The sequence below is a fragment of the Mustela erminea genome, chromosome 13 (assembly GCF_009829155.1).
Source record: "Mustela erminea isolate mMusErm1 chromosome 13, mMusErm1.Pri, whole genome shotgun sequence".
Lineage (NCBI taxonomy): Eukaryota > Metazoa > Chordata > Mammalia > Carnivora > Mustelidae > Mustela > Mustela erminea.
Genome location: NC_045626.1, coordinates 39,698,186 through 39,723,082, shown reverse-complemented (window position 1 = coordinate 39,723,082; position 24,897 = coordinate 39,698,186). Strand labels below are relative to the sequence as shown.

The following is a 24,897-nucleotide window of genomic DNA, read 5'->3' as shown; positions in this document are numbered from 1 at the left end:
GAAGGCAGAGGCTTTAACCCACTGAGCCACCCAGGTGCCCGCCCCATTTCTAAGCTCTTAAGAAATATTTTATTGTTCCAGTTCTCCTAACCCCAAGCCATCATATGGTTTCATGCCTTGGTGATTTTGTATACTTTTTCCACTTAGTGTAAAATAAATTTCATGATTTCTCTGTAAAGACTCTTTTGAGCCATCCAGGTAGAGTCAATGACACTATCCTTTTTATCTGTCCCTCAACCTCACCTTCATTGCTACAGTCATCATATTTCTTTGTGTATAGGCCAAATGCTCTCAAGACTGAAATTCCTTGAGGGCAGGAAATGGCATTTATCTTTATCTCCAAAGAGCCTCACTATAAATTTAATCAATATATATGTCTTAGGCTGTTAGGGCTGTTGTAGTAAAATACCTTATACTGAGTGGCTTAAAGAACAGAAATGGTATTTTGTTGTAGTTCTGGAGCCTAGAAGGTCCAACATCAAGTTCCCTCAGGGTTTGGTTTCTAGTGAGAGCTCTCTTCCTGGCTTGCAGATGGCCACCTTCTTCTTCTTTTTTTTTTTTTTTTAAAGATTTATTTATTTATTTGACAGAGAGAGATTACAAGTAGGCAGAGAGGCAGGCAGAGAGAGAGAGGAGGAAGCAGGCTCCCTGCTGAGCAGAGAGCCCGATGTGGGACTTGATCCCAGGACCCTGAGATCATGACCTGAGCCGAAGGCAGCGGCTTAACCCACTGAGCCACCCAGGCACCCCAGATGGCCACCTTCTTGCTGTACTCTCAAGTGGCAGAAACAGAGCACGAGCATTCTCTTATAAGGGCACGAACCCCATCATGAGGAATTTGATATTTTATATATTTATATATACACACACACACACATACATACATATATATATAAACATATACAGAAACATGTTTCTAAACATAAACATATAAGATTTAATATACTAAGGGTTATTTGATTTTTTGTCCCTTTGATACATTCTTAATAATGTATGCAAAAAGGTCAAAATCTGGGGCACCTGGTGGCTCTATCAGTTAAGTGTCTGCCTTTGATTCAGGTCATGATCCCAGGGTCCTGGGATCAAGCCCTAGGTCAGGCTCCCTGCTCAGCAGAGAGTCTGCTTCTTCCTCTCCCTCTGACCTTCTCCCTTTAGCCTTTTTAATGAGTAATTTAAAAAATCTTTAAAAAAAAAAAAGGTCAAAATCTTACAAGTAAACCCATACTGTCCTTTGACAGTATTTCGAAAGTGTGTTCTTTAAATACTCAGTCTTAAGGCATGCTGGTTTGAAAACTATCTTAAAGAGAGAAACAATAACTTTCTAATAAAAAATCGTAATCGGGGCGCCTGGGTGGCTCTGTGGGTTAAAGCCTCTGCCTTCGGCTCAGGTCATGATTCCAGGGTCTTGGGATCGAGCCCCACGTCGGGCTCTCTGCTCTGCAGGGAGCCTGCTTCCTCCTCTCTCTCTGCCTGCCTCTCTGCCTACTTGTGATCTCTGTCTGTCAAATAAATAAAATCTTTAAAAAAATATCGTAATCATCTAGTCAAACTCTAAGGAACAGAAAATAGAATGGTGGGGTACCTGGGTGGCTTCGTCGGTTAAATGTCTGCCTTCAGCTCAGGTCATGAGCCCAGGGTCCTGGGTTTGAGCCTCATGTTCGGCTCCCTGCTCAGTGGGGAGCCTGCTTCCCCCTCTGCCTGCTGCTCCCCATGCTTGTGCTTATGTTGTCTCTCTCTGTCAAATAAATAAATAAAATCTTTTTTAAAAAATTAAAAATTGGGGTGCCTGGGTGACTCAGTGGGTTAAAGCTGCTGCCTTCGGCTCAGGTCATGATCCCAGGGTCTTGGGATCGAGTCCCACATTGGGCTCTCTGCTCAGCAGGGAGCCTGCTTCTTCCTCTCTCTCTGCCTGCCTCTCTGCCTACTTGTGATCTCTGCCTGTCAAATAAATAAATAAAATCTTTTTAAAAAAAATTAAAAATTGAAAAAAAAATAGAATGGTGGTTGTTAGGGGCAAGAGGGAGGGGGAGTTATTGGTCAATGGATTTAGAGCTTCAATTTGAAAAGGTGAAAAGGTTCTAGAGACCCATTGCATAACAAGGTGCATATGGTTAACACTAGTAAACTATGCACTTGAAAATGGCTAAAATGGTAAATTTTATATGTTTTTTTTACCACAACAAGCAAACAAACAAAATTAGTGTGTGGATAAACCAAATACCATGGTCTATATATAATTCTGTGCCACCCAGTCTGGAAAATTATAATTGTCAGTGAAATTTAGGAAAGAAGTATCACACTGGTAAAGTTCTTGAGATTTCAAAAATAAACTATTTAAATATAGAGACTGAACAACTCTCCTCCCTGTTGCTATTTTTTCCACCCACTGCTCTCTCTCCAGACTTGGGATAAAGTTTAAGGCAGACAGCTTTGTTTGCTTCTTTTCCCCCCTATTTGCAATGGTTGTACGCTCTCTTAGATATTTATTGTTATGAGTCACCAATCTGGGTTCATATCACTTCATTATGGGATTGTTGATGGAACTCTTAAGAAGGCAGTTTTTGTTCTTGTTGCTGGTGCTGTTGTTACCCGCCCCCCCCCCCCACACTGAGTATGTTAAGCTCAAATAATTTAGCACTGGGGGACCACTATGAGGGAAGTATGCCTAAGGCTAAAGTGAATTCAAGAAAAGCAGAGCCAAGAGGAAGTGAAAAACTAAATCCTGATGCTATCTTTTGAGTGTCTGGCTTCAAACACATATCATCTTGGCTTTATCACTGGAATTATGTGAACTAGAGAATTCTATTTATTGCTTAAGCCGTTTTAATACTTTGATTTCTATCATTTCCTGTGCAAAAAGAAAATTGACTCCTATGGCTTCTGTGCAATATTTCTGCATTCTTAAAATGTATATCCCCCATTACCTAGTTCAGGTTGGATTCTCTAATTAACAACCTTAGTGTCCCGAGTGATATAGACATCAATACCAGAAGTGGGATCATTGTTTCAGATCATCAGAGAAAATGCAGTACTAGCTGAGCTGTGGTTCCATGGTGGGCTGGGGCAGGTACAGATTCCTGCATTGTAAGGTGAGAAATTTAAGATTTTGTATGTAGAAACAAAGCAATTGCCAACACTATATCCTTAAGTTTCTTGGGCTTAAGGCATATGGGTATAAAGTTTAAAGCTTTAGAAAATTTAGTAGCAAAATGTCACTGGGTCAGTCTGCCAGTTACTGGTCTGTTAATTCGAAGTTCTAAATTTACACTTTTTGCTTGCTGCGTGAAAATAGATCTGGGCCCTTAAATGTTTTGCCTTTGCCAGCTGGCACAATAATAATAATAGTTGTCAGCTTTTCCAACAGAGGGCACTAGAGAGAAATTGCAGGAGGAAAAGGGTTTTGTTTCCCAGTTCTCGTTTGCTTGCTTCCCATGGCGCACAGAGCCAACCCCGGCTTCGGCTGTGTGCACTGCCCAGCTGCATCTGCCAGACCACATTTTCCTCCAAAGTCCCCCTGGATGGTTTTGCAACAGAATGTCTCCATGAGACATGTCTCTGTGAACAGCTTTCCCTTGCATCCTAGGGGATATGTTTCCAGCCAGTTCTACCAGCATGATACCACAGAGATATTTCTGCCATCTGGTGAACCACAGCTGGGTCCTCCTTTCCAGCAAGGTCTGGATCTCCATCCAGAGTGGTGGGGCCCTTCTCTGGGTACTCTATTTCAACTCTCTTTTAATTTTTTTTTTTTTAATATGAATGCTTCATGAATTTTCATGTCATCCTTGTGCAAGGGCCTTGCTAATCTCCGTATGGTTCTAATTTTGGGACATGTACTGCTAAAGCAAGGATTCGAGCTTATATTCTTCACGTTCCTCTTTACTCCTTATACCAATCCCCTATTAGAGGGAAAAAACTTTATATTAAAGTTTCTCTGGTCAAATTACTGTGTAATTTCTCTCTCTGAATTGTACCCAGAGTGATACATCAGATTATTCTGATTTTTCCTGAGTACCTCCAATAAGGTACAACAAAAAAATTTGCCTGCAGCCATCAAGATTTTCCTGAATGTGAGCAGAAAGAAAGAGGAATTGGGAACTAATAAGGCGGAGGTCCAAAGCAAGACAGACCCAAGGACAGAGAGATCAAGTTCTCTGACTTGCCTCATCTTCTCTGTGTAAGACTGAAATGCTGACTGAGAAAGTGGGAGATCTTGTCAACTACAAAGGGGTGGGATTAATGGAGAATGTGGGGTACCTGGATACACAGGGCCCCACCACAGGGCCTCACCCTGGCTCCCCTCCCGACAAACAGGATGACATTTCCAGTGCAAACTACACTGGCCTGGAATTCAGTTTGGGAGCAGGGTGCTATTCTAGAAGAGAAAGAAGAATTCTCTGCCAGCCCAGACAGTTTCTTCACCCATACTGTCCTGAAATAAAGTTTGTCAAACAGAGTGTGTTGTATATGTGTGGATCCCAAAGTTGCTGCTATTGAACAGAAAATCTGTGAGTTATAGCCCAGCCTTGGCTGTTCCACTGAGCAGCTATGCTGACCTGATAAAGTTTTTGGTGTTTAATTTTTAGGAAGTTTACCTAAAATGAAACTGATAAGACAGGTGACTGTGGTTTTATTCGAATTTGTAGCACCAGCAAAAACCAAACTATGTAACAGGCCTGTGATGCACTGAAATCAATGGCACAGAATGTCCAAACTCCTTAGATGGCCTCAGGCCATTTTTCCATCCCGTACTTTTAACAAATGAATTGCAAATGAAATATGCCCCTCCTCTTTCCCCAAACAGGTTGTTTACTCTAATGGCCTTTTAGGTGTTCCTATCCCTTAGTGATAGGAACGATTCTAGCACACAATATCAGAGAGCTGTATTAGTGACAACAGAACTCTCACCACTGCCAAGTTAAATGATGCCAATGAAACTCAATGGTTCTCAGCTTCACTTCATCAACTCTGACCAGCAGCAAATGGTACACACCCTGTGATTTCTTCCCCTTTCCATGTTCTAAATGGAAGTTTTCGTACTAGTTGTATTTGTTCTGCATTGTGGTACATAAAAGGTAGTTCATAGGGATTACATTTATGATTTAGTCTAAGGCGACAGGATCATGAGGTATTACAATTGGATCAGATTAAGACTTAACTAAAGGAATAAATAAATTATTTAAAATAAATTATGAGGGGAGCCTGGGTTGCTCAGTCGGTTAAGCGGCTGCTTTCCGCTGAGGTCATGATCCCATGGTCCTGGGATTGAGCCCCACATTGGGCTCCCTGCTCAGCAGGGAGTCGTCTTCTCCCTCTCACTCTGCCTGCCACTCTGCCTACTTGTGTGCTCTCTCTCTGTGTCAAATAAATAAAATGAAATCTTTAAAAATAAATAAATAAATTATGAGACACTGGACTGGAAAAACAGTGGTCTCATGACATTGCCTCTAGGATCATAGCTGGATGGTACTTTAGATTGTGTCCTGAAGAAGTAATATATGTGTATGTATTAAGGATGAATGGACTGAATAATTCAACTTTAGGTATAGAAAGAAAGGTGTAGGGTGCCTGGGTGGCTCAGTGGGTTACAGCCTCTGATTTCGGCTCAGGTCATGATCCCGGGGCTCTGGGATCAAGCCCTGCATCTCGGGGAGCCTGCTTCCCCTCTCTCTGCCTGCGTCCTTGCCTACTTGTGATCTCTGTCTGTCAAATAAATAAATAAAAATCTTTAAAAAAAGAAATAAAGGTGTATCTTTCCGCTGGAGGGTTCTTCTATTTCTCTAAAAATCAGGCTGTTTGCTTTTTAAAACTGGTGTCAGGCTTTTGTCTCTACTGTTACACTGGAACTAATCTTGTTATAGTTGCCTTTATCCAAGCTGTGTTCCCAAAGGATGTCAATAAAGGTGTGAAGTAAAAGAGGAAAGGGTAAGAAAAAGAAAAAAGGCAGGGGAGAAGAAAAGAAAAGGAGAGGTTTTAATTTAAAATTTTGAATTTCTCTCAAAGATGAAAAAAACCCAGCAGCCCAGCAACATCAAACAAAAGTTGAAAGGTGAGTTAATTTGTTGGACTCTTTTGCCATTTCTGGTCTAATCCATAGCTCTGCTTCTTAGGACAGCATAGTTCAGTCCATGAAACAGTTTCAGCTGCATTCAAAATACCTGTTTTGTTTTTGGCTGGGTTTCTCTACTGAGCGGCTTTCTCTGCTTGGGCAAAGGAAAAGGGTACTGTCTATCATGTTAATATACTTACTAAGGTAAGGCACTAATAGAGACTGACTAGAACAGAGGAATCTCAATTCTACCTTCTTGGGAGAGAGTGTAACTGGCACATGTTTGTACTATATCCCCTCTATTTTATTCAAATGTATCATGGAAGCCGGGTTCTGTAGGATCAAAAGGCCCTTAGAGTTACGAATAGAAATATTAGTAAAAATGAGAGCTGTCTGGGCGCCTGGGTGGCTCAGTTGGTTAAGCGACTGCCTTCAGCTCAGGTCATGACCCTGGAGTCCTGGGATCAAGTCCTGCAGCGGGCTCCCAGCTCTGCAGGGAGTCTGTTTCTCCCTCTGATCTTCTACCTTCTCATGCTCTCTTTCACTTGCTCTCTCAAATAAATAAATAAAATCTAAAAAAAAAAAAAATGATAGCTGTCCAATAGTATGTAAAATACTGCTGATAGGAAATTAAATGTTATTAAATAGCATGAAAAATGCATATTCATAGGGATTTATGAAAATCCCTATGAAAGATTTTGAAATGTAACCATCCCAAACTGGGGTGGACTAAAAATGGGTAAATTCCCTTATTTTCCATACTTGATATTATTAATCTTACTTTTGAGTTTCTGTTTGTGTTAATTTGTAGAATTATGAGGAGAGGATTTAAACTCACAATGACAAGTAACTTGGTTCCTGGTCTCTGGGGGAGGAGGAACCACTTGTGCAGTGTTTCATCCTCCTTTGCCTTCCTTTCTCCTCCTAAAGTGTTGATTCTGTTAGGAAAGTCCACTGAGGTCCAATCAGGAAACAGAGCTCTCCGTAAGTAGTTCAAAAGAGTATGTTTAATATGGAAAACAATTACAAAGATGTCAGGGAAGCTGAAAGACCATGTGTGACAGCAAGGCAAACACAGAAACCGCTGAGAAAAAACAGGGACTGCCCAGCAGGCTCTAGGACCTGAAAGGGAAGGGTGGTCTTCCAGAAGTTGAAAACATGGAAGAAATGAAGACACAGCCAGAAGCAGAGAGAGGGAGGGAAAAATACCTTGGCTTCTTCCTTCCAGTGTCTTACCAGTACCTGACATTGGCTGAATATAGACAGAAGTCAGTTGGCAAGGGGAAACGGGAAGCTGTCTGTAACGGTTAGCTCCAGCAATACACGCCAGAACAGGTGACAGGGAGGGAAACAGATCTGATGGTCATCCCCCAAATGTCTGGCTCAGATACTTTGAGCTACAAGTAGCAAAAGAGCTGACTGGGACCAGTTTCGAGTAGAAAGGCTTAACAGTAGGTAGGACAGTTTCAAGGTTAATTAGATTATTAGAATGGTTCAACTACATTAAGGTTGTGCATCCTTCTATCTTTCACTCCACCACGGTCAGCATATTGGCTTATTTTTTGGCTTGTTCTTTTCATGGTTTCATGACGGTTGCAGAGACCCAGAGACCCAGCACAGATGATCAAGAAAACATTCAGATGTAGAATGGAAGTGTTTATTCCTGTTTGTTTCTTTTTAAATCAGTGAAGAAAGGCACTTGCTGAAGGCCTTCAGAAGAATTCTCCTCACACATGCTTGGTCATAACTGAATCATATGCCCAGCTTAAACTACTGGCTAGAAGACATGACCCATTCAAACTGGTTCCTCTCAATCATGGTAGTTGCCCTTGAGCTGAGAATGTCTTCCTAAAGGACATAGCCAAAAAAAAAAAAAAAAAAAAAAAAAAGAAAAGAAAACTGAATAAAAATCATGATTTATTAGAGTGGGGGATGGGAACAGGGTTTATAAATGTTTGTTGATGGGAACATTGTGCCCTGTATGGTTTCCCTTTCACATTTTTATTCACTTGACCTCCTTCCTACTCAGCCTGAGGCATCCATCGGCCTGTGTGTGTGTGTTGGGGTGAGGTGGGGAAAAGAAGAAATTAGGATTAATTCATCAGGAATGTAAAGAATGTTTTTTTAAAACATTTTTTTAAAGAACATTTCCAAAACAGGCTTAAACAATTAAGTTATATGTCTTCAGCAAATAGATTATTTATGTACATGGTCAGGATTAACGTTAAGAATATTTAACAACTGGAACCAAATGGGCACTGGCCAACCAGGACAGACTAATGCCCAACCAGAATAGGCAAGCTGAAAAGGACTCACAGAGCTATGCTGGTGCAAACCAGCTGAAAGTCGACACCGCACATGGTACCAATTAAAAAAGATACCAAAGGATAGACAGAGAAACATAAGCCTCCCTCCCCCTCCATCCCCAGCTTCCCAGATCACTTCTTTAAAGGCAAGCAACCACTTTTACCAGCAAAACAGACTTTTGAGGCCCTGTAGTAGTAAGACAAAGTCAGGCTTTGTGAAGAAAGAAATTAATTTTCTAAATTCATCCAGCTCCTCTTTTAGTATGTTAATTACCTGGCCATCCGACTTGGCTAAAGAGTTTTGCAAGGGAGCATTACTGGTAATCAGCAGGAAGCAGCAAGGTAGAATGGTCCATTCTTTCCAGGCCAAGGGACTGTGGTTGGAAAAGAGAGGTGGAATAGGGGAAAGGTGTATTAGATAGGTTGAGGGGAGTGGTGAGGGCTGGGGAGCAGAAAGCACATCGCCTTATAGGTCATGTAGAACCAAACTAGGGGTCACCACTTCACGCAAATTCAGTGACACGGGATGTTTAGAAGGAATGACTTTCCCTCCCAGAGTGAGTGTGTAGAGGGCCCCAAGGGATGCCATGGACAGTAGCTGTGTTGAGAGCAGAGCAAGAGGGACCTTCCATATTGAGGACCAAGAACTGGAAGATGACTGCAGGAGAGATTCATAGGGTTCTATAGTGTTGGTGAAGCTGAATCCTGAATCAACCAGGGCCTTGACCCAGCTGAGGCAGGCAGGAGTAGTCTTTACTAGCAGGTACCACCATCAGCAGAATGGCCAGCACACATTGCATCTCAGAGAGGAGTCAACAACCTCTCTGCAGAATAGTCCAGCAAAAATTCAAAGGAGACCTTGCAGATGTCAGGACTGAGATTCTCCAATAATGTCTCAAGTTTGTGTCAGCTGTCCCTTGTCCTCCCTCTTATCCTTCCAGATGCCATTTTGAGAGGAGCAGACTGAGAGAGATGGCATATTAAAAGCTTAAGTGTTTTAACCAAAATGTAAAGGAATGGATTAAATTATTGCAACAGACTAAGTTTGTCAAGTTGTATAATATGTAGAGTTTTCCCCCTTTTACCCAAAGGCTGAGGATATTTTATTTACACAGCTGAAGGGATTTTGAGTAAATCTGTGACATTGCCATAAAAATACCAAGTAATTTTTCATAGGAAATGCTGCCAAGACAGCAGATTGTGTCTTTTGGCCATTACAGTTTATTTGTCTAAGCTTAACACTCAGAGGGTAACCACATCTTCGTTATACCCACATTTTTTATGGATTTCCACATACTAACAACTATATGCTTACACGTACCCCCAAAATGACTTCTTAGAATGTATAAGGAAGTAACACAAACATGTTAGGATTAGGGCATGAGTAAAGCTGCCAGAGGAACAATGAAGCAAATAAAATTCAAGTCACAAAATTAAGTTCTGGTTAAGGATTCCCAGTGAGTAATGGGAAACACGCTATTGAACAGAAAATACACTTTTTTCTAAAGGGGTCAAAATGAGTGAGATATGATTGGACATAAGGTGAAAAAGATGAAGTTTGAAATCCAAGAACCATTTTTATAAATGAATTTGAAAAGTACCTAGACTACTGCTATTTGGTGTCCCTCCTGTCTAGTGCTCTTTCTCCTCCCAGGAAATGTGAAGCTAAAATTAGCTTTCCTGGTCTGCTTCCACTATTCTTGCTTGGAAGAAAGGGAACAAAAATACAAAATGTTGTATTTTGGTAAAGGGAATTAGCTGTTCATTGGACAAACAATTCTGTATTTTTCTAGGAATTGTCATTTTAAGATGCACATGAAGACCTATTTCCTTCATCAGATTTTCTCTAAACCCATAGCAATGCAATCATCTCACTTCCTGTCCTCATTATTGTCATGTTTATGAAAAGCAACACTTTAGCAAATACCATTTTTCGTTCTTTTATAGCGTTAGGCACTCCAGAGTGTAAACTAGTTGAAAACGAAGTTCATGACACCAGCATAACATCTAACAGTTCTAAGGACAATGTAGACAATGAATGACAGAATTGAATTAACTATTCAACGGCTTCTGTTTATGATTCACTGAAACTGTGGTGGAAATGAAGCATGGAATTGAAATCTTTTTTTCTTTTCCGAAGCGAATTGAGGATGCTTTGTGATGTTCCAGATATTCCTCGGCTCCTTTCATGTGGTTGCGACCCCACGTTCCCGATTTATCATTCGTGTGGATATATCTGGGAACCAAGGGCCCACTGAAAAAAATAGAAACATTTAAATTAGTGAATAACTAATTAGTGAAATGCTTAGATCCGTGCTCCTACCTCACTTTTCTTCAAAGCTATCAAAAAGCAAAGGTGTTGGTGGCGGAAGACTGCATCTGAGACTGTAACTCCTCAGACTGTGTTAAGGGTGAAAGTTCAAACCCTCTCAAGGGAGCTTATTTTTAGTTCTTGTGCCCCAAAGGATCAAAATCCCGTAACGGGTTTTACTTGGGCTTCGAAACACATCTTGACATACATTCTGTATAGGGTAAGGACCATCCATCCATACCTTTAACATTAGACGGTATTTTTTTAGGAAAAATTCCTGAAAACCCCAATATATTTAATAGAAGCGGTGAGAAATGGAATCCCGCTGGAGGGAATCTGCGGGAGGTGGGTACAGGTGGGCACCCAGCGGTTTATGTCACAACCTGCTGCGGGTGCCACGCGCCGGTTGCTATGGAGGCCGCCCTCCCCACCCCGCCCTCTCCTCACTCCTCTGTCCCCCTGTTCGTCGCCCTCCTGTGTTCGGTGACAACCCCGGGCTGGCTGCGGGCAGCGCAATGCCGCGGGAGAGCTGCTGGAGGGGGCGGTGGGATCCCGGTGCACCATGAGCCTCGGGCCCGGCCCCCTTTCGGGCCGATGAACACGGACCACCCCGCTCACCATTCCCCTCCCGGCCTCCGCGGCGAAGGCTGCAGCGGCCGGACAAGAAGCCCGGGGACGGCGCAAGGCCACTTCTCCATCAACCGCGCCCGGAAAACGGATCTCTCCGCGGCGCGACTTCGGGACACCTAAGTGAGCCTTTACGCAAGCAGAGTGGAAGGGCGGGGCGGGGTGGAGGCGGTGTGGGGCGGGGCAGGCAGTCGCCGAACTGGGTGGGTAGAGGCCCGCAGTGGGACAGCTGTGCGGGCTGTGCCGGCTGGGGCTGGGGCTGGGGCTGGGGCTGGGGCTGGGGTTGGGGTTGGGGCCGGGGGCCGGGGGGCGGGGTGGGGGTGGGGGCAAAGGAGTCCGAGGCGGAGAAGACGGCCGAGGGCGGAACCGCGGCCGCCTAGTGGAGGCAGGTAAGGGAGCGGCGCGTGCGGGCGACCGCCAGCTGGGGACGGCTGGGCGGTTGCCTTCTTTCCCGGGTGGAGGGGCTCCGAGCCGGGGTGGAAGCGAAAGTGAAGCCACCGGCCGGTTTCTCCACCGCCGCCTCCCGCCTGGCACCGCCTTCCTGGCCTGCCCCCGTCGGGAGGGGCAGCCCCAGGGGCCGGCCCTCGCCCGGCGCGTGCGGACCTAGCGTCTCGGCGTTCGGCCCCGCCCCGCCCCGCCCCGCCCCCTTCCTGGCGCGAGCCGCTTCCTGACGCGATTCCCCTCCCCCTCCGGGTTCGCGTAGAGTCGGGCCCCGGGCCGACACCGCCAGCTCGGCCGCTGTCGCCGCCGCTGCTGCCGCCATCTCCTTGATCCCCCATCCCCCGCCATGGCCGAGGAACTCTCCGCGGCCACGTCGTACACGGAAGATGATTTCTACTGCCCTGTCTGTCAGGAGGTGCTCAAAACGCCTGTGAGGACCGCGGCCTGTCAGCACGTGTGAGTAGACGCGTCCTCCCCCGCGCGGAGCCGGGTGGTCGTTTAGGCCCCGCATCCAGCCCGGGACCCTCGACTGCGGCCTGGCTGGAGCAAAGCCCACCGGGACCTGCCGGAGCGCCCCTCAGCGCGGAGGACGCGTTCCGACCCGCCCTCCTCCCGAGCTCGGGGCCAGCTTCCTGGGCCGGCCCCTCTGCCCGAGCCCCCTGTCCCCCGGGTATCCCTCCCTTGCTTTCGCGCCCCCGGGGTGGTGGCCGGGCTCGTCCCGGTCGTGTCTTCAGGCCCCAGAGGCCCCTCTCTCCTCCAGGCCCGGGAGGAATTGCAGGGAACGTGGAGCCTTTTTGTTTCTTAGCAACCTGAGTGAAGGCTGGGGTGTCGAGTGTCAAAACCGGCCGAAGGTGCCGGCACGGGCCCGCTCCCCGCTACTGCCTCCTGTCTGTGACCTGCCCGGCTTTAAAGTTTTCCCTTCTTTCAGAACCTGGGGCTATTCTTTTCAGATCCAAGAAGTCTTACCTAACTTACCCTTCAACCCTGCCTCACGGACCACCCTTGAAAATGTTCTTTTTCCTTTAAAATTGGGTACATGTGGGCATGATCTAGAATGGGTTTTCTTCTCTCCTATGTTGGAACTGACAGGATTTCCGGGTATTGAAGTGATAGTTTCCCTTTGTTTTACCCTCCTGCTTATTACTTGGTCACTACAACGAGGTGGAGATAGGAAAGGAAGATTGCAGTTTCATGGAATGAACAGAAGATAAGGCAGTAACTCCAGGGGTGAGCGAGAACACAGGGATTAGGTGAGGTGGCATGGTGCTGTTGGATTTGGCATATTTATAGGAAGAACTTCGATAATTTTACAGTCGGCTAGAATGTCAGTAAGGGTTGGCAGGAGCCCTTCTTGTAAAGATCCATAGCACATCTGACAAACCTGGCTGCTGATCAGAGTCCTTGGGGGAACTTTTTAAGTAAACATACCAATACCCAGGCTCCATTCCAAATTTACAAAAGAATTTCTGGCAGGTGAAGCCTGGAAATCTTTATTTGAAAAAATACACTCAGATTGGAAAGTTCTGGGTGCTTGGAAATAGCTGAAAAGAGTGGAACAAGTTTATAAATGTATCTCCTTTGACCTTTTTTTTTTTTTTTCTTTTTGAGAGATAGGTTCTGTAATTTTGTAAAAAATGGATTGAATTTGGGATTCTTAATCAGGTATTTGATTTTTATTGTTTGATAGCCATTTTCCTCACTCTTATCATCAATCTTGACTGCACTTTTTACCTTATTCCTATTCTGCGGTAGTTGTGTGAGCTAGGAGTATGTGACTTCATTATAGGAGTTGTGCCAGTTATGTTTTGCTGGTATGGGAGATGAATGACAGCCTGAAATTGCTTTGTTATTTGATTCCACAAATGCAGATTGTTTAGAGAAATATTTTGAGCTGTTCAGTGCACAGTGTATAACTTTTTGGCCTTTAATGTCAGTATGCATTATTACAACTTGATGCCTTTCCTGTGGTTGTGCTGGCAGTAGGTGGACAAAAAGGAAGGTTGGAGGTCAGAGTGAGAGGAAGTAGGTGTTTCTGGACAGAATCCTTTCAGTTACCCTTTGGGTCATTGACCTCATAGAACTCATTGTAATCTTCAGCTCTCCTTAAAATTCCATGCAGTTTTCTCTAGTTCACTTCCCTTTTGGGACATTTTAAATCAGTCTAATTTGGCTTGACATCAACCGTATGGAAAAGAGAGTGGACATGATTGTTGAGGACCTTTTCTAATCATCTCCTTGGACTTGGATGTGATTAGAGTAGATGGGGAAGTGAAATGTAGAGTAGATTTTCTTGATAAGAAGAATGGAAACTCAACTGCCTTATCACCCTCCTCCATCCCCCTCCTTTATCAATGGGAGCCCCAAACACACACAGTTGCTTTAAGGTTCAATGAATTAAAGAAAGCAGGGTGGGGGGAGTTTAATTTGGAAGAGATGATCATGGAGGAACCGGAAGTTGACTGATTGGAAGGAGTTTGGATTATTTAAAATAATCTAGTTTTATTATGTCATTTGCTCTTCCTTTTCACAAAGGACAAACTTGTGCCTTTAAAAATATATTTAGTTTCAAAATCAGTTTTTGATTCATAGATAGTAAGAAATGAGGTGGTAAGTGTTTTGGGTCACTGTGGATCTGTTAGAAAATGAAAAATTTTCATCGCTTTTTCAATGACAGCAGAGGATTTCACTGACTATTCTAATGAAAGGAACAAGTTCATTATCATTAGAATAACTTCACCATAATAATAAATTTCTATATAGTCCCCATTTATTCCTTCAAATAGCAATTGCTGAGTGTTTTTGTATGTCAGGTACAAAGAATACAAAGTGCTGTTTCCCTGGGGACTGTTAATAGTCTAATGGAGAAGACCTAAGCATGAATGTGACTGATACGGAAGTGACTTAGGAGGAAAATTTTATGTAAGCATAGAGAGCAGCTTCTAAATCAGCCTATAACTAAAGGGGAGATTTCCTGAATGTGGTAATACTTTAGGTCAGAATTAGTTATTCAGGGTTTGTTGGGGAATACCCTGATTGGGTTTACATCATATGCAGACACACGGAGCAGGTTACACAGGATGCCTGTTTTCAGGTTGAAGCCAAAGGATGAGTGTAGTAGAGATAGAGTTTAGAGATACTGGCAGGAACTTTCTGTGTAAGCCAGTTTGAGCTTTTTCCTGAAAGTCATAGAAACATATTCAATAATTTTTGTCAGAGGAGCAGCACGATCATGTTTCAGTTTTAGAAAGTTCACTTTATTAGCAAGACCCCAGCTTGATGTAGTGGTGAGACTAGTGAAGGGATAGATGATTCATTGCTGTGTCTGAGAGAAGAGGGGGTTAGAACCTAAATCCAGGTAATGATAGTTGAGAATGGAGAGGAGAGATTCCGGACATTTTAAAGAGATCACGTAAGATCTGATGATGCCCAGTAGTTAAGTGTGTGTATGTGGATTTGGAATACATGGAACTAAAGCTGTGAATATGGATGAGTATGTGAGTATGAGCCACTGAGGGAGGTCTGTAAGTTGTAAGATAGCAGAGGGCCTAGATAGGACAAAGTGCTGGAGAACGCATATTTAAATCTGGAGTGGAGAAAAATGCAGCCTGAGGAGGAATGGACAGGATAGGAAGAAATCCAGCATAGAGGGTGACAGTATGGAAACAGAAGAATTTTAAGGAAGCAATGTTAGTTACTTTAGAGGGATCAGTCATAGTATTTTAGAAAGCAAGTAAAGATGAAGTAAGAATATTAAACTTGAGGGGTGCCTGGATGGCTGTCAGTCTGTTTACCTTCAGCTTAGATCATGATTCCAGGGTCCCTCAACAGGGAGCCTGCTTCTCCCTCTCCCTTTGCTCATGTTCTTCTCCCTCTCCGCTGCTCATGTGCTCTCTCTCTAATAAATAAATAAAATCTTTAAAAAAAAAAGGGGGGAATATTAAAGTTGACCAGGTAGTCAAAGCAAGGTTTCAGAAGAAGGTACAAACTGGCATAGTCGAAAGGTATTTCTTTCTCTGTTTTCATTTGTAATCTTCAAAGTCTCCTTGAACCAAACCTCTCCTCTTTCCTGTTTTGAGTGGTTAAGGGAATAACTTTTGTACATGGTTAAAAGTAAGCTCCATCACAATGAAAATTACATGTAATAAGTTGATGCCTTGCAGATGGAATCTTTTTTTTTTTTTTTTTTTTTTTTAACGAATTTGTTTATTGAGGGGCACCAGGGTGGCTCCGTGGGTTAAAGCCTCTGCCTTCGGCTCAGGCCTGCATGGAGCTCTCTGCTCAGCAGGAAGCCTGCTTCCTCCTCTCTCTCTGCCTGCCTCTCTGCCTATTTGTGATCTCTATCAAATAAATAAATAAAATCTTAAAAAATAAAAGAATTTATTTATTGAAAGAGAGAGTGAGCAAGACAAGAGAACAAGGGGGTATGGAAGAGCAGAGGGAGAGGAATGAGGCAGGCTCCCAGTGAGGCAGGGACCTTGAAGTGGGGCTGGATTCCAAGACCCTGGGATCATGACCTCAGCCAAAGGCAGATGCTTAACCAGCTAAGCCACCCAGGCACCCCTTAAAGATGGACTCTGATCTGTTTTGGGGCATCTCTGTTAGGAGGCATCTTTAAAAATGAGATGAGCTATATAAATCAGCTATCACTTCTTACTAGGCACTTACTGTATGATTCTCTATCCACCTGCTTTGGGTTGTCCAACTCCTAAATTTTCAGTATATATTTCTTGTCATTTTATTTTATTTATTTTTAAAAATTTTATTTATTTGAGAGAGAGAGAGTGCGCATGAACACATATGCATGCACTAGAGAATGTGGGGTGGGGAGGGTCAGAAGGAGAAGGAGAAGCTGGCTTCCCGCTAAGAAGGGAGTAGGGATGGAGGACTTAATCCTAGGACCCTGGGATCATGACCTGAGCCTAAGGCACAGGCTGAACCAACGGAGCCACCCAGGTACCCCACATTTCTTATCATTTTAACAACTTTATTGATACCTTGTTGTTTGAGTAGTCATGCTCTAAATACGTACTTTTAAAATTTCTTCTTTCCTGTGGACTTGTAATTCTTAAAGTCAAACAGATAGGTTCTTGCTGATTTAATAAATGCTGCTCCAGACTTTTTTCTTAAGTGTTTTAAGACTTTATCCAAATTTGCTTAACAAATATTTATAAAATGACATAATTAGGAAACAACTGTGCTACTTAACTTGTGTAACAAGGTTGACTTAGTTTTAAGCCCCAAAGACAAACTGATTTTTTTTTCATAAGTTTGTTTGATTAGGAAGATAAAACATGCTAGATTTTTAAATAAGGTGTGTGTGTCTGCATTATAGGTATGTATATGTAGACATTTGTGTATATAAAAATACACAAATAGTATTATTCAGCCATAAAAAAGGATAAGATCTTGCCATTTGTGACTATATGGATCGACCTAGAGGTATTATGCTAAATGAAATAAGACAAAGACAAATACCATATGATTTTACTTACATGTGGAATCTAAGAGACAAAAGTACATATAAATAATAATAGACCCATAGATACAGAGAACAAACTGGTTGCCGTTGCGAGATGGCCGATATAAGTGTAGGGAGGATTAAGAGGTACAACTTCTAGTTAGAAAATAAGTCCTGGGGTTGAAAAGTACAGCATAGGGAATATAGTCAATAATAATGTAATAATACTGTGTGGAGACAGATGGTGACTATATTTATTGTGGTAGGCACTGAGTAATGTATCCAATCATTATGTTGTATACCTAAGACCATATAACATTTTATGTCAACTATTCTTTAGTAGTATAAGAAACCAAAAAACCCATTCTCAAGAATACCAAAAACTTACTTTGATAATTGCAACTTTTTTCTTTCCAAAATTAGAAGTTTTATTTTTCTATTTATAAAAGTGACATAATGCAGGGGCGCCTGGGTGGCTCAGTGGGTTAAGCCGCTGCCTTCGGTTCAGGTCATGATCCCAGGGTCCTGGGATCGAGCCCCGCATCGGGCTCTCTGCTCAGCCGCGAGCCTGCTTCCTCCTCTCTCTCTGCCTGCTTGTGATCTCTCTCTGTCGAATAAATAAATAAAATCTTAAAAAAAAAAAAAAGTGACATAATGCAAAAAGATGTAAGGAATGAAGTGAAACTCACAGTCACAGCATCCTGATGGAAGCTGTGAGCAATGTGGTGTATCCTTTCTAAAGGTTGGCTGGTTGACTGATGAGTTTAACTGATTTATGTATCTTTATTTTTCTGTCATGTACCTATTAATATTTGATCGACTAGGTGGGATGATATTACAGGTACTGTTTTATGACCTTTTTCTTTCTTTTTTTTCTTTTTAACAGAGAGAGTGTGCACACGCGCAGGAGAAGGGAGGGGGAGAGGGAGAGAGAGAACCCCAAGCAGGCTCCATGCTTAGTGTGAGCCCACTGGGGCTCAGTCTCACAACCCTGAGATCATGACCTGGTTGGACACTTAACTGATTCAGTCACCCAGGCGCCTATAACTTTTTCCTGTGATAGTCTGGTATATTTGTCCTTACAAATTTTAACTATTAAAAAAATGCTAAATTTTTAATTAGTACTAAATTCAGGAACGTGATAGATGGGAAAGTTTTTCTCTTCCAATGTCTGTTTATCCGCCTTTTGTTAGGAGAGTGAGTAAGAATAGAAATTCATCTGGTGTCTGTTATTTTAAAATTGAAGGAAACTTAAAAATAACCTTTCAAGTTGTTTCTGGCTAATGCACTATCCTAAAGATGCAAGCCTTGATACATCAAAATAATTGTGGTAATTTTGATTTGCCTCTTTTTCCTGCACCTTCTACTTTGTTTTGAAACAGGTTCTATTTAGCAAATTCAAGCAGTCTAGCCAAAGGGAGATGAGAAATAAGCAAGTTTTGTATTTGAGGAAACTTGGTGCTTGGTAGTACAGAGGAAGAAATGCTAGAATTGGAGACAAAAGACCTCAGTAATTCTCCTTTGCACTCTTCACAGTTTATAATCATAACATTTTTGGAATCAGATGATTTGACTAATGTCCTTCTCACTGTTAGCTCTATAAAGGCAGCAGCAGATGTCTCCTTTTTCCTACTGGAGTCTACTATACACATTTTGTATTGAGTAGAGGAATAGATGGGTTTGTCTTAGGAGGCCATAGCTTATTATCTGTGTTACTTCAAGTTGTTTAACTTCTTTTCAGCCTATTTTCTTGTCTGTAAAATGGGTAGAAACAACATATATTCACAGGATTGTTGCAAGGACCAAATTAGGTAATGTTTGTGAAAAATAATAATCTTGTTACTTGTTTTACAGTTTTCAAAAGCTATACAAGTGTAAAATTATGGTTAGTTTGATAACTATAATATCTAACACCAAAAGCTAGATTTATCATAAGTGGAAAGGAATCTGTTTCAAGTTTTTTGGTCCAGACATTTAATACCAAAGGCATTATTGTGAACAGAGAATATTGTAATTCACAGTTTTAAAGGTACAATAGGAAATAATCATCTCTTTCCCACAATCACTATTACCTTACATATCCTTCCAGAGATGTGTATATAAACGAGATTATAAATATATTTTTTTGTTTTTCACAGAAAGAACAGCATTCTGTATGCATTCTTTTGTACCATGCTATTTTCATGTCATTTTGGAGATCATTCTATATCAGTACATGTATAGATATTTTGGTTGTAGTTTTCTTCATTTATTCAACCAACATCGAGTGGCCATTATGAGCTAGTAGTATTGTAGATGCTAGGGCTATAATATTCAACAAATGAGATAAAAAATCACTGACTTCATGGAACATATTTAGTGTTCTGGTATTACATGGTTTGATGTGTCAGTTTTTTTAAAGGTTTTATTTATTTGTCAGAGAGAGCGAGCATGTGAGCACAAGATGAGGGAGGGGAGAAACAGGCTCTGCACTAAGCAGAGAGCCTGATGTGGGATTTGATTCCAGGATCCTGGGATCATGACCTGAGCCCAAGGCAGATGTTTAACTGGCTGAGCCACCCAGGCATCCCTGTTTGATGTATCTTTATTTATCCAATTTCATATTGATGAATATTAGGTTATCTCTAGTCTTTTGCTGTTTCAAATGCTGCAGTGATTAAACTTGTGTAAATGCCATTTCACATAGCAAAACTCACAGGGAGTTTTTCCTGTAAGATAAATTCTCTTAAGTGTGAAATTGCTGGGTCAAAGAATAAATACAGGGAATTTGTCAGCTATGTCACACAGGATGATTGTAACTCTAGGGGAGTGTTTTGTACATGGAAGGTGCTTATGGTTTTGATTTGAAAACTGGATTCTGTCTTTTGAGTTAAGGGATTTAACAGTTTTGGGATTAAGGTAGATTGACATTCATTGCTTTAACAATATTAATGAATGCCTCCTAGGTGCTCAGCTGTGTTATAGTGCTGGGCATACAGTGGTGAACAGAGAGATATGATAACTCCCCTTGAAGCTGATGTTGATAAGACATATTTTAATTCAAATAAACACTCAGATAAACTTGTAATTACAAACTCACGGGTTTTGAGAGGGAGAGAGAATAAGAAGGAGACCAGATCTAGGGAGGTTGGTGGGTGGATGGATAGGTAATTAAAGACCATTTCTGAGATCTAAGTGATGTTTGGTGTTAATTTGTGGAGGGGTATGTTTGTGTAAAAAAATTCTGGGGAGAGGGAACATTCTAGGCAAAGACCCTGAAGTGGAGGGGAATGCACAGGGCCTTGTATTTTAATGAAGAAGTATCTTTTAGCCTTCACCCTCTTACAGGCTTCTTAACCTTTCATTTTTTAAGCCTTAGTTTCCTCAACTGTAAAATAAAGGACCATTTAAAATATTTACAGTATTATTTTTAAAGAATTCAAGGTAATAAATGTAAAGTATCTTGAATTCTGCTTACCACATTTTGAGTACTCAATAAATAGTTACTGTTATTTGTATAAATTATAATTCTTGCACAAAATTGGGGTAACTTGCAAAATGCCATTAGTATGATTAAAGTATATCTATATTCTGACATCTTTGCCAACTTTTTAAAAAAAATTATTTTATTTTATTTATTTGACAGACTGAGATCACAAGTAGGCGGAGAGGCAGGCAGAGAGAGAGGAGGAAGCAGCCTCCCTGCTGAGCAGAGAGCCCGATGCCGGGCTCGACCCCAGGATCCTGAAATGATGACCTGAGCCAAAGGCAGAGGCTTAACCCACTGAGCCACCCAGGCGCCACCCCCCCCCCCCGCCACCCCGCCACCCCCCGCATTTTTAAGCATTTTTTTCTAGGAGCACTGGGTGGTTCAGTGGGTTAAGCCTTTGCCTTCTGCTCAGCTCATGATCTCAGGATCCTGAGATTGAGCCCCTTGTGGGGCTCCCTGCTCAGTAGAGAGTCTGCTTTTCCCTCTCCCTCTGTCCCTTCTCCCTTCTCCTAGGAGCTGTCTCTCTCTTTGTACCAAATAAATAAATAAAATCTTTTAAAAAAAGGAAAGTACAAAATGGTGTCTTTTTTTTTTTAAGACTTTATTTATTTATTTGATAGGCAGAGATCACAAGTAGGCAGAAAGGCAGGCAGAGAGAGAGGAGGAAGCAGGTTCCCCGCTGAGCAGAGAGCCCGATGTGGGGCTCGATCCCAGAACCCTGGGATCACAACCCTAGCCGAAGGCAGAGGCTTTAACCCACTGAGCCACCCAGGCGCCCCGAGGTGTCTGTTTTTTAAAAAAGATTTTATTGAGAGAGAAGGAAAGAGCAGGCAGGAGCAGAGGGAAGGGGAGAGGGAGAAGCAGACTTCCTGCTGAGCAGAGAGCCTGATGGGGGACTGTATCCCAGGACCCTGGGGTCATGACCTGAGCCAAAGGCAGACACATAACCAAATGAGCTACCCAGGCACCCCTCAAAATGGTGTCTAGAAGTTACTTTAAAATCTGTTTTTTTGGTCGCTGGCAAGGCTTTGTGCATTTTTCTATATTAAGTTTTTATATTTTTACTATTCCCAGAGTGCTCTAAGTATATTGTGATCATTTCTATGACTATATTTTAGTGATTATTTTATATTTATTGCTTTACATTGTTTTTTCTATTTAGGGCTTTCCTTTTGTGTATTACATCATCTTATACATTCAGATTGGAGATGGTTTTCTATTTAATGCTTCGCTTTTGTGTATTATATTTTATATATTCAGATTTGAGATAGTTGATTCTTTTTAAGTTTATGATGATACTCGATTTTATTTGTTGAATCTCTTAAAAATTTTTTCCAATTTTGTACCTACTTGGAGTTTACTGAAATATTTAATGTGTGTGCCTTTGAATCTTAATTTGCCATTCTTACTCATTTCACTTCAGTATTTCTTCAAGCATTTTTTTCCCATTGTTTTAAAAAGTCTTTTTAGTATATTTGAATTCTTTTTTAAAAATTTATTTATTGCCTCTGCCTTCGGCTCAGGTCATGATTCCAGGATCCTGGGATCAAGCCCTGGATTGGGCTTTCTGCTCAGCAGGGAGCCTGCTTCCTTCTCTCTCTCTGCCTGCCTCTCTTCTACTTGTGATCTCTGTCTGTCAAATAAATAAAGAATATATTAAAAAAAATTTATTTATTTGTTTAGATTTTATTTAAATTCCACTTAGGTAACAGTGTAATATTAGATTCACATATACACTACAGTGATTCAATGCTTCATACAACGTCCTGTGCTCATCACAACAAGTGCACTCCTTAATCCTTATCACCTATCCTCCCACTAACCTCCCCTTTAGTAGTTATCAGTTGTTCTCTGTAGGTAAGAGTTTGTTTCTTGGGGTGCCTGGGTGGCTTAGTCATTAAGCACCTGCCTTTGGCTCGGGTTATGATCCCTCGGGGTCCTGGGATCGAGCCCCTGCATCGAGCTCCCTGCTGGGCGGGAAGGCTGCTTCTCCCTCTCCACTCCCCCTATTTCTGTTCCTTCTCTTGCTGTCTGTCTCTGTCAAATAAATAAAATCTTTTTTAAAAAAAGGTTGTTTCTTAGTTTCCTCCTTTTTTTCCCCCAGTGCTCATTTGTTTCTTAAATTCCACATGAGTGAAATCATATGATATTTATCTTTAGTATATTTGAATTCTTAAAATAATTTGATTATTGGAGATTTTTCCCTTTCATTATTTTTTCTGTTTTTAATATTACTTATTACATTTTGAGGGGGGATATAGTGTATACACAAAATCCTGCTACAAGTACCTGCGTACACATAATGCTATAAGCACCATTTGGGGTAGGGATTTTGTCACTTCTGTTGCCTATTAGAAGCCCGATGTCTGTTGTGTAGTAAGTACTTAATACATTTTTATTGAGTTAGTAGTATGCTTTATAGTCTATGGGCATAATTTTTAGAAGTCTGGTAGGATGGGTTTATTTTTCTTTTTTATATAATTTTTAATTTTTAAGTTTATATAATTTAAGTTTATGTAATTTATTTGAATTTTAAGTTTATATAATTTTATATAATTTTAAGTTTATATAATTTATTTGAAATCATTGTAGGTTCACATATAGTTGTAAGGAATTATACAGAAATCCTATGTACTGTGACCCAGTTTCTCCCAATGGTAACATCTTATAAATATAATTAGAATATCTGTTCCAGTGGAGTAAAGATTTTGAACATTTCCATCACCACAAAGATCCTTCATAAAGCCCTTTTGGGGTGGCCAAAAGGGGCTACACCCACTTCCTGTCGCCCCGCCCTTCCTTAACCTTTGGCAAGCACTAACATTCTTGTGTTCTCTATTTCCACAATTTTGTCATTTCAAGAATCTTATGTATTGGGGTGCCTGGATGGTCATTAAGCGTCTGCCTTTGTCTCAAGTCAGGATCTCTGGATCCTGGGATGGAGCTCCATGGTGGGTTTCCTGCTCAGCTGGGAGCCTGCTTCTCCCTCTCCCACTCCCCTTGCTCGCGTTCCCTCTCTCACTGTCTCTCTTTTTGTCAAATAAATAAAATCTTTATTAATAAAAAAGAATCTTATGTATTGAACAAGTCTGTAAATATTAGTACAAAATGGGTGATTATATGGTACGTGAATTATATCTCAATAGAGCTATTACCAAAAAAGAATGTTATGTGCTGTAATGTTATGTAAGTGTAATCAGATACTATGAAACCTTTTGGGATTTCTCTTTTCACTCAGCATAATTTTTTGGAGATTCAGGTTGTTGTGTGTATCAGTTGTTCCTTTTTGCTGAGTATACATGTATGCCTGGTATGAATGTACCACCTTTAATTAACCATTCACCCACCAAAGGACGTCTGGAATAGCCAGTTTTTTACCGTTACAAATAGAGTTGCTATAAATATTCAGGTACAAGTTTTTGTGTGAAAGTAAGCCTTTGTTTCTCTGGGATAAATGCTGAAGAATGCAATTATTGGGTCATGTGGTAGTTGTATGTTGTTTTGTTTTGTTTTTTAAATGCCAAACTATTTTCCATAGTGTCTGAACCATTTTACATTCCCACCAGCATTGGTTTTTTTTTTTTTTTAAGATTTTATTTATTTATTTGACAGACAGAGATCACAAGTAGGCAGAGAGGCAGGCAGAGAGAGAGGGGGGAAGCAGGCTCCCTGAGGAGCAGAGAGCCCGATGCAGGGCTCGATCCCAGGACTCTGGGATCATGACCCGAGCCGAAGGCAGAGGCTTTAACCCACTGAGCCACCCAGGCGCCCCTCCCACCAGCATTGTATGAGTGATCCAGTTTCTTTATATCCTCACCAGCATTTTATGTTGTATTTTAAAATTTTAGCCATTTCAGTAGGTGTATAGTGATACTCATGATTTTATTGTATTTCCCTAAAGGCTAATGATGTTGAACATCTTTTCGTGTACTTATCATCTGTAGTGTCTTAATGTAAAATCTTGTCTCCTCATATCTTTTGCCCATGTTTTAATTAGTTTGCCTTTTTATTTTTTATTTCTTTAAAATATTTTGCGTATTTATTTGCCAGAGAGAGAGAGAGTGCACAAGCAGGGGGAGTGGCAGGCAGAGGGAGAAGTAGACTCCCCACTGAGCAGGGAGCCTGATGTGGGACTTGGACCCAGGACCCTGGGATCATGACCCAGGCCAAACACAGATAATTAACTGACTGAGCCACCCAGGCATCCCATAGATTGCCTTTTTTAAAAAAAGATTT

At 41.6% G+C, this 24,897-nt stretch overlaps 3 protein-coding genes and 1 pseudogene across 9 annotated transcripts in view; 2 read left to right on the top strand and 2 right to left on the bottom strand.

Moving 5' to 3' along the window:
- Positions 1 to 4,468, top strand: part of RNF125 (ring finger protein 125) — a 44,058-nt gene extending 39,590 nt beyond the window's left edge. The window contains exon 6 of one of the 2 annotated variants that reach the window (XM_032309203.1): positions 4,051 to 4,468. In XM_032309203.1, coding sequence (XP_032165094.1) covers positions 4,051 to 4,068 — 18 coding nt within the window. In that variant the 3' untranslated portion in view covers positions 4,069 to 4,468. The other variant, XM_032309202.1, reaches the window with a different exon arrangement.
- On the bottom strand, positions 3,749 to 3,848 carry LOC116572536 (annotated as a pseudogene).
- A 4,412-nt stretch (positions 4,469 to 8,880) lies between the features above and the next one.
- On the bottom strand, positions 8,881 to 12,082 carry LOC116571484 (vegetative cell wall protein gp1-like). The gene is made up of 3 exons (XM_032309454.1): positions 11,966 to 12,082; positions 10,908 to 11,896; positions 8,881 to 10,609 (listed from the first exon to the last, which is right to left on the bottom strand). Exons 1-2 carry the CDS (start codon positions 12,080 to 12,082, stop codon positions 10,931 to 10,933), a joined length of 1,083 nt encoding a protein of 360 aa, XP_032165345.1. The 3' UTR covers positions 8,881 to 10,609; positions 10,908 to 10,930.
- RNF138 (ring finger protein 138) overlaps positions 11,327 to 24,897 on the top strand; it is a 40,247-nt gene continuing 26,676 nt past the window's right edge. For 5 of the 6 annotated variants that reach the window (XM_032309200.1, XM_032309197.1, XM_032309194.1 and 2 more), the window contains exons 1-2: positions 11,327 to 11,416; positions 11,997 to 12,190. In XM_032309200.1, the coding sequence (XP_032165091.1) occupies positions 12,081 to 12,190 (110 nt within the window). In that variant the 5' untranslated portion in view covers positions 11,327 to 11,416; positions 11,997 to 12,080. Of the gene's footprint in view, positions 11,417 to 11,589; positions 11,683 to 11,996; positions 12,191 to 24,897 lie in introns of those variants that run through there. The other variant, XM_032309196.1, reaches the window with a different exon arrangement.

Coding starts and splice junctions, on each gene's coding strand:
- LOC116571484 (XM_032309454.1), bottom strand. CDS start 12,082: ATGGCGGGGGATGGGGGATCAAGGAGATGGCGGCAGCAGCGGCGGCGA. Junction 11,897..11,965: donor CGGAGGGGGAGGGGAATCGC/GTCAGGAAGCGG, acceptor CCGAGACGCTAG/GTCCGCACGCGCCGGGCGAG.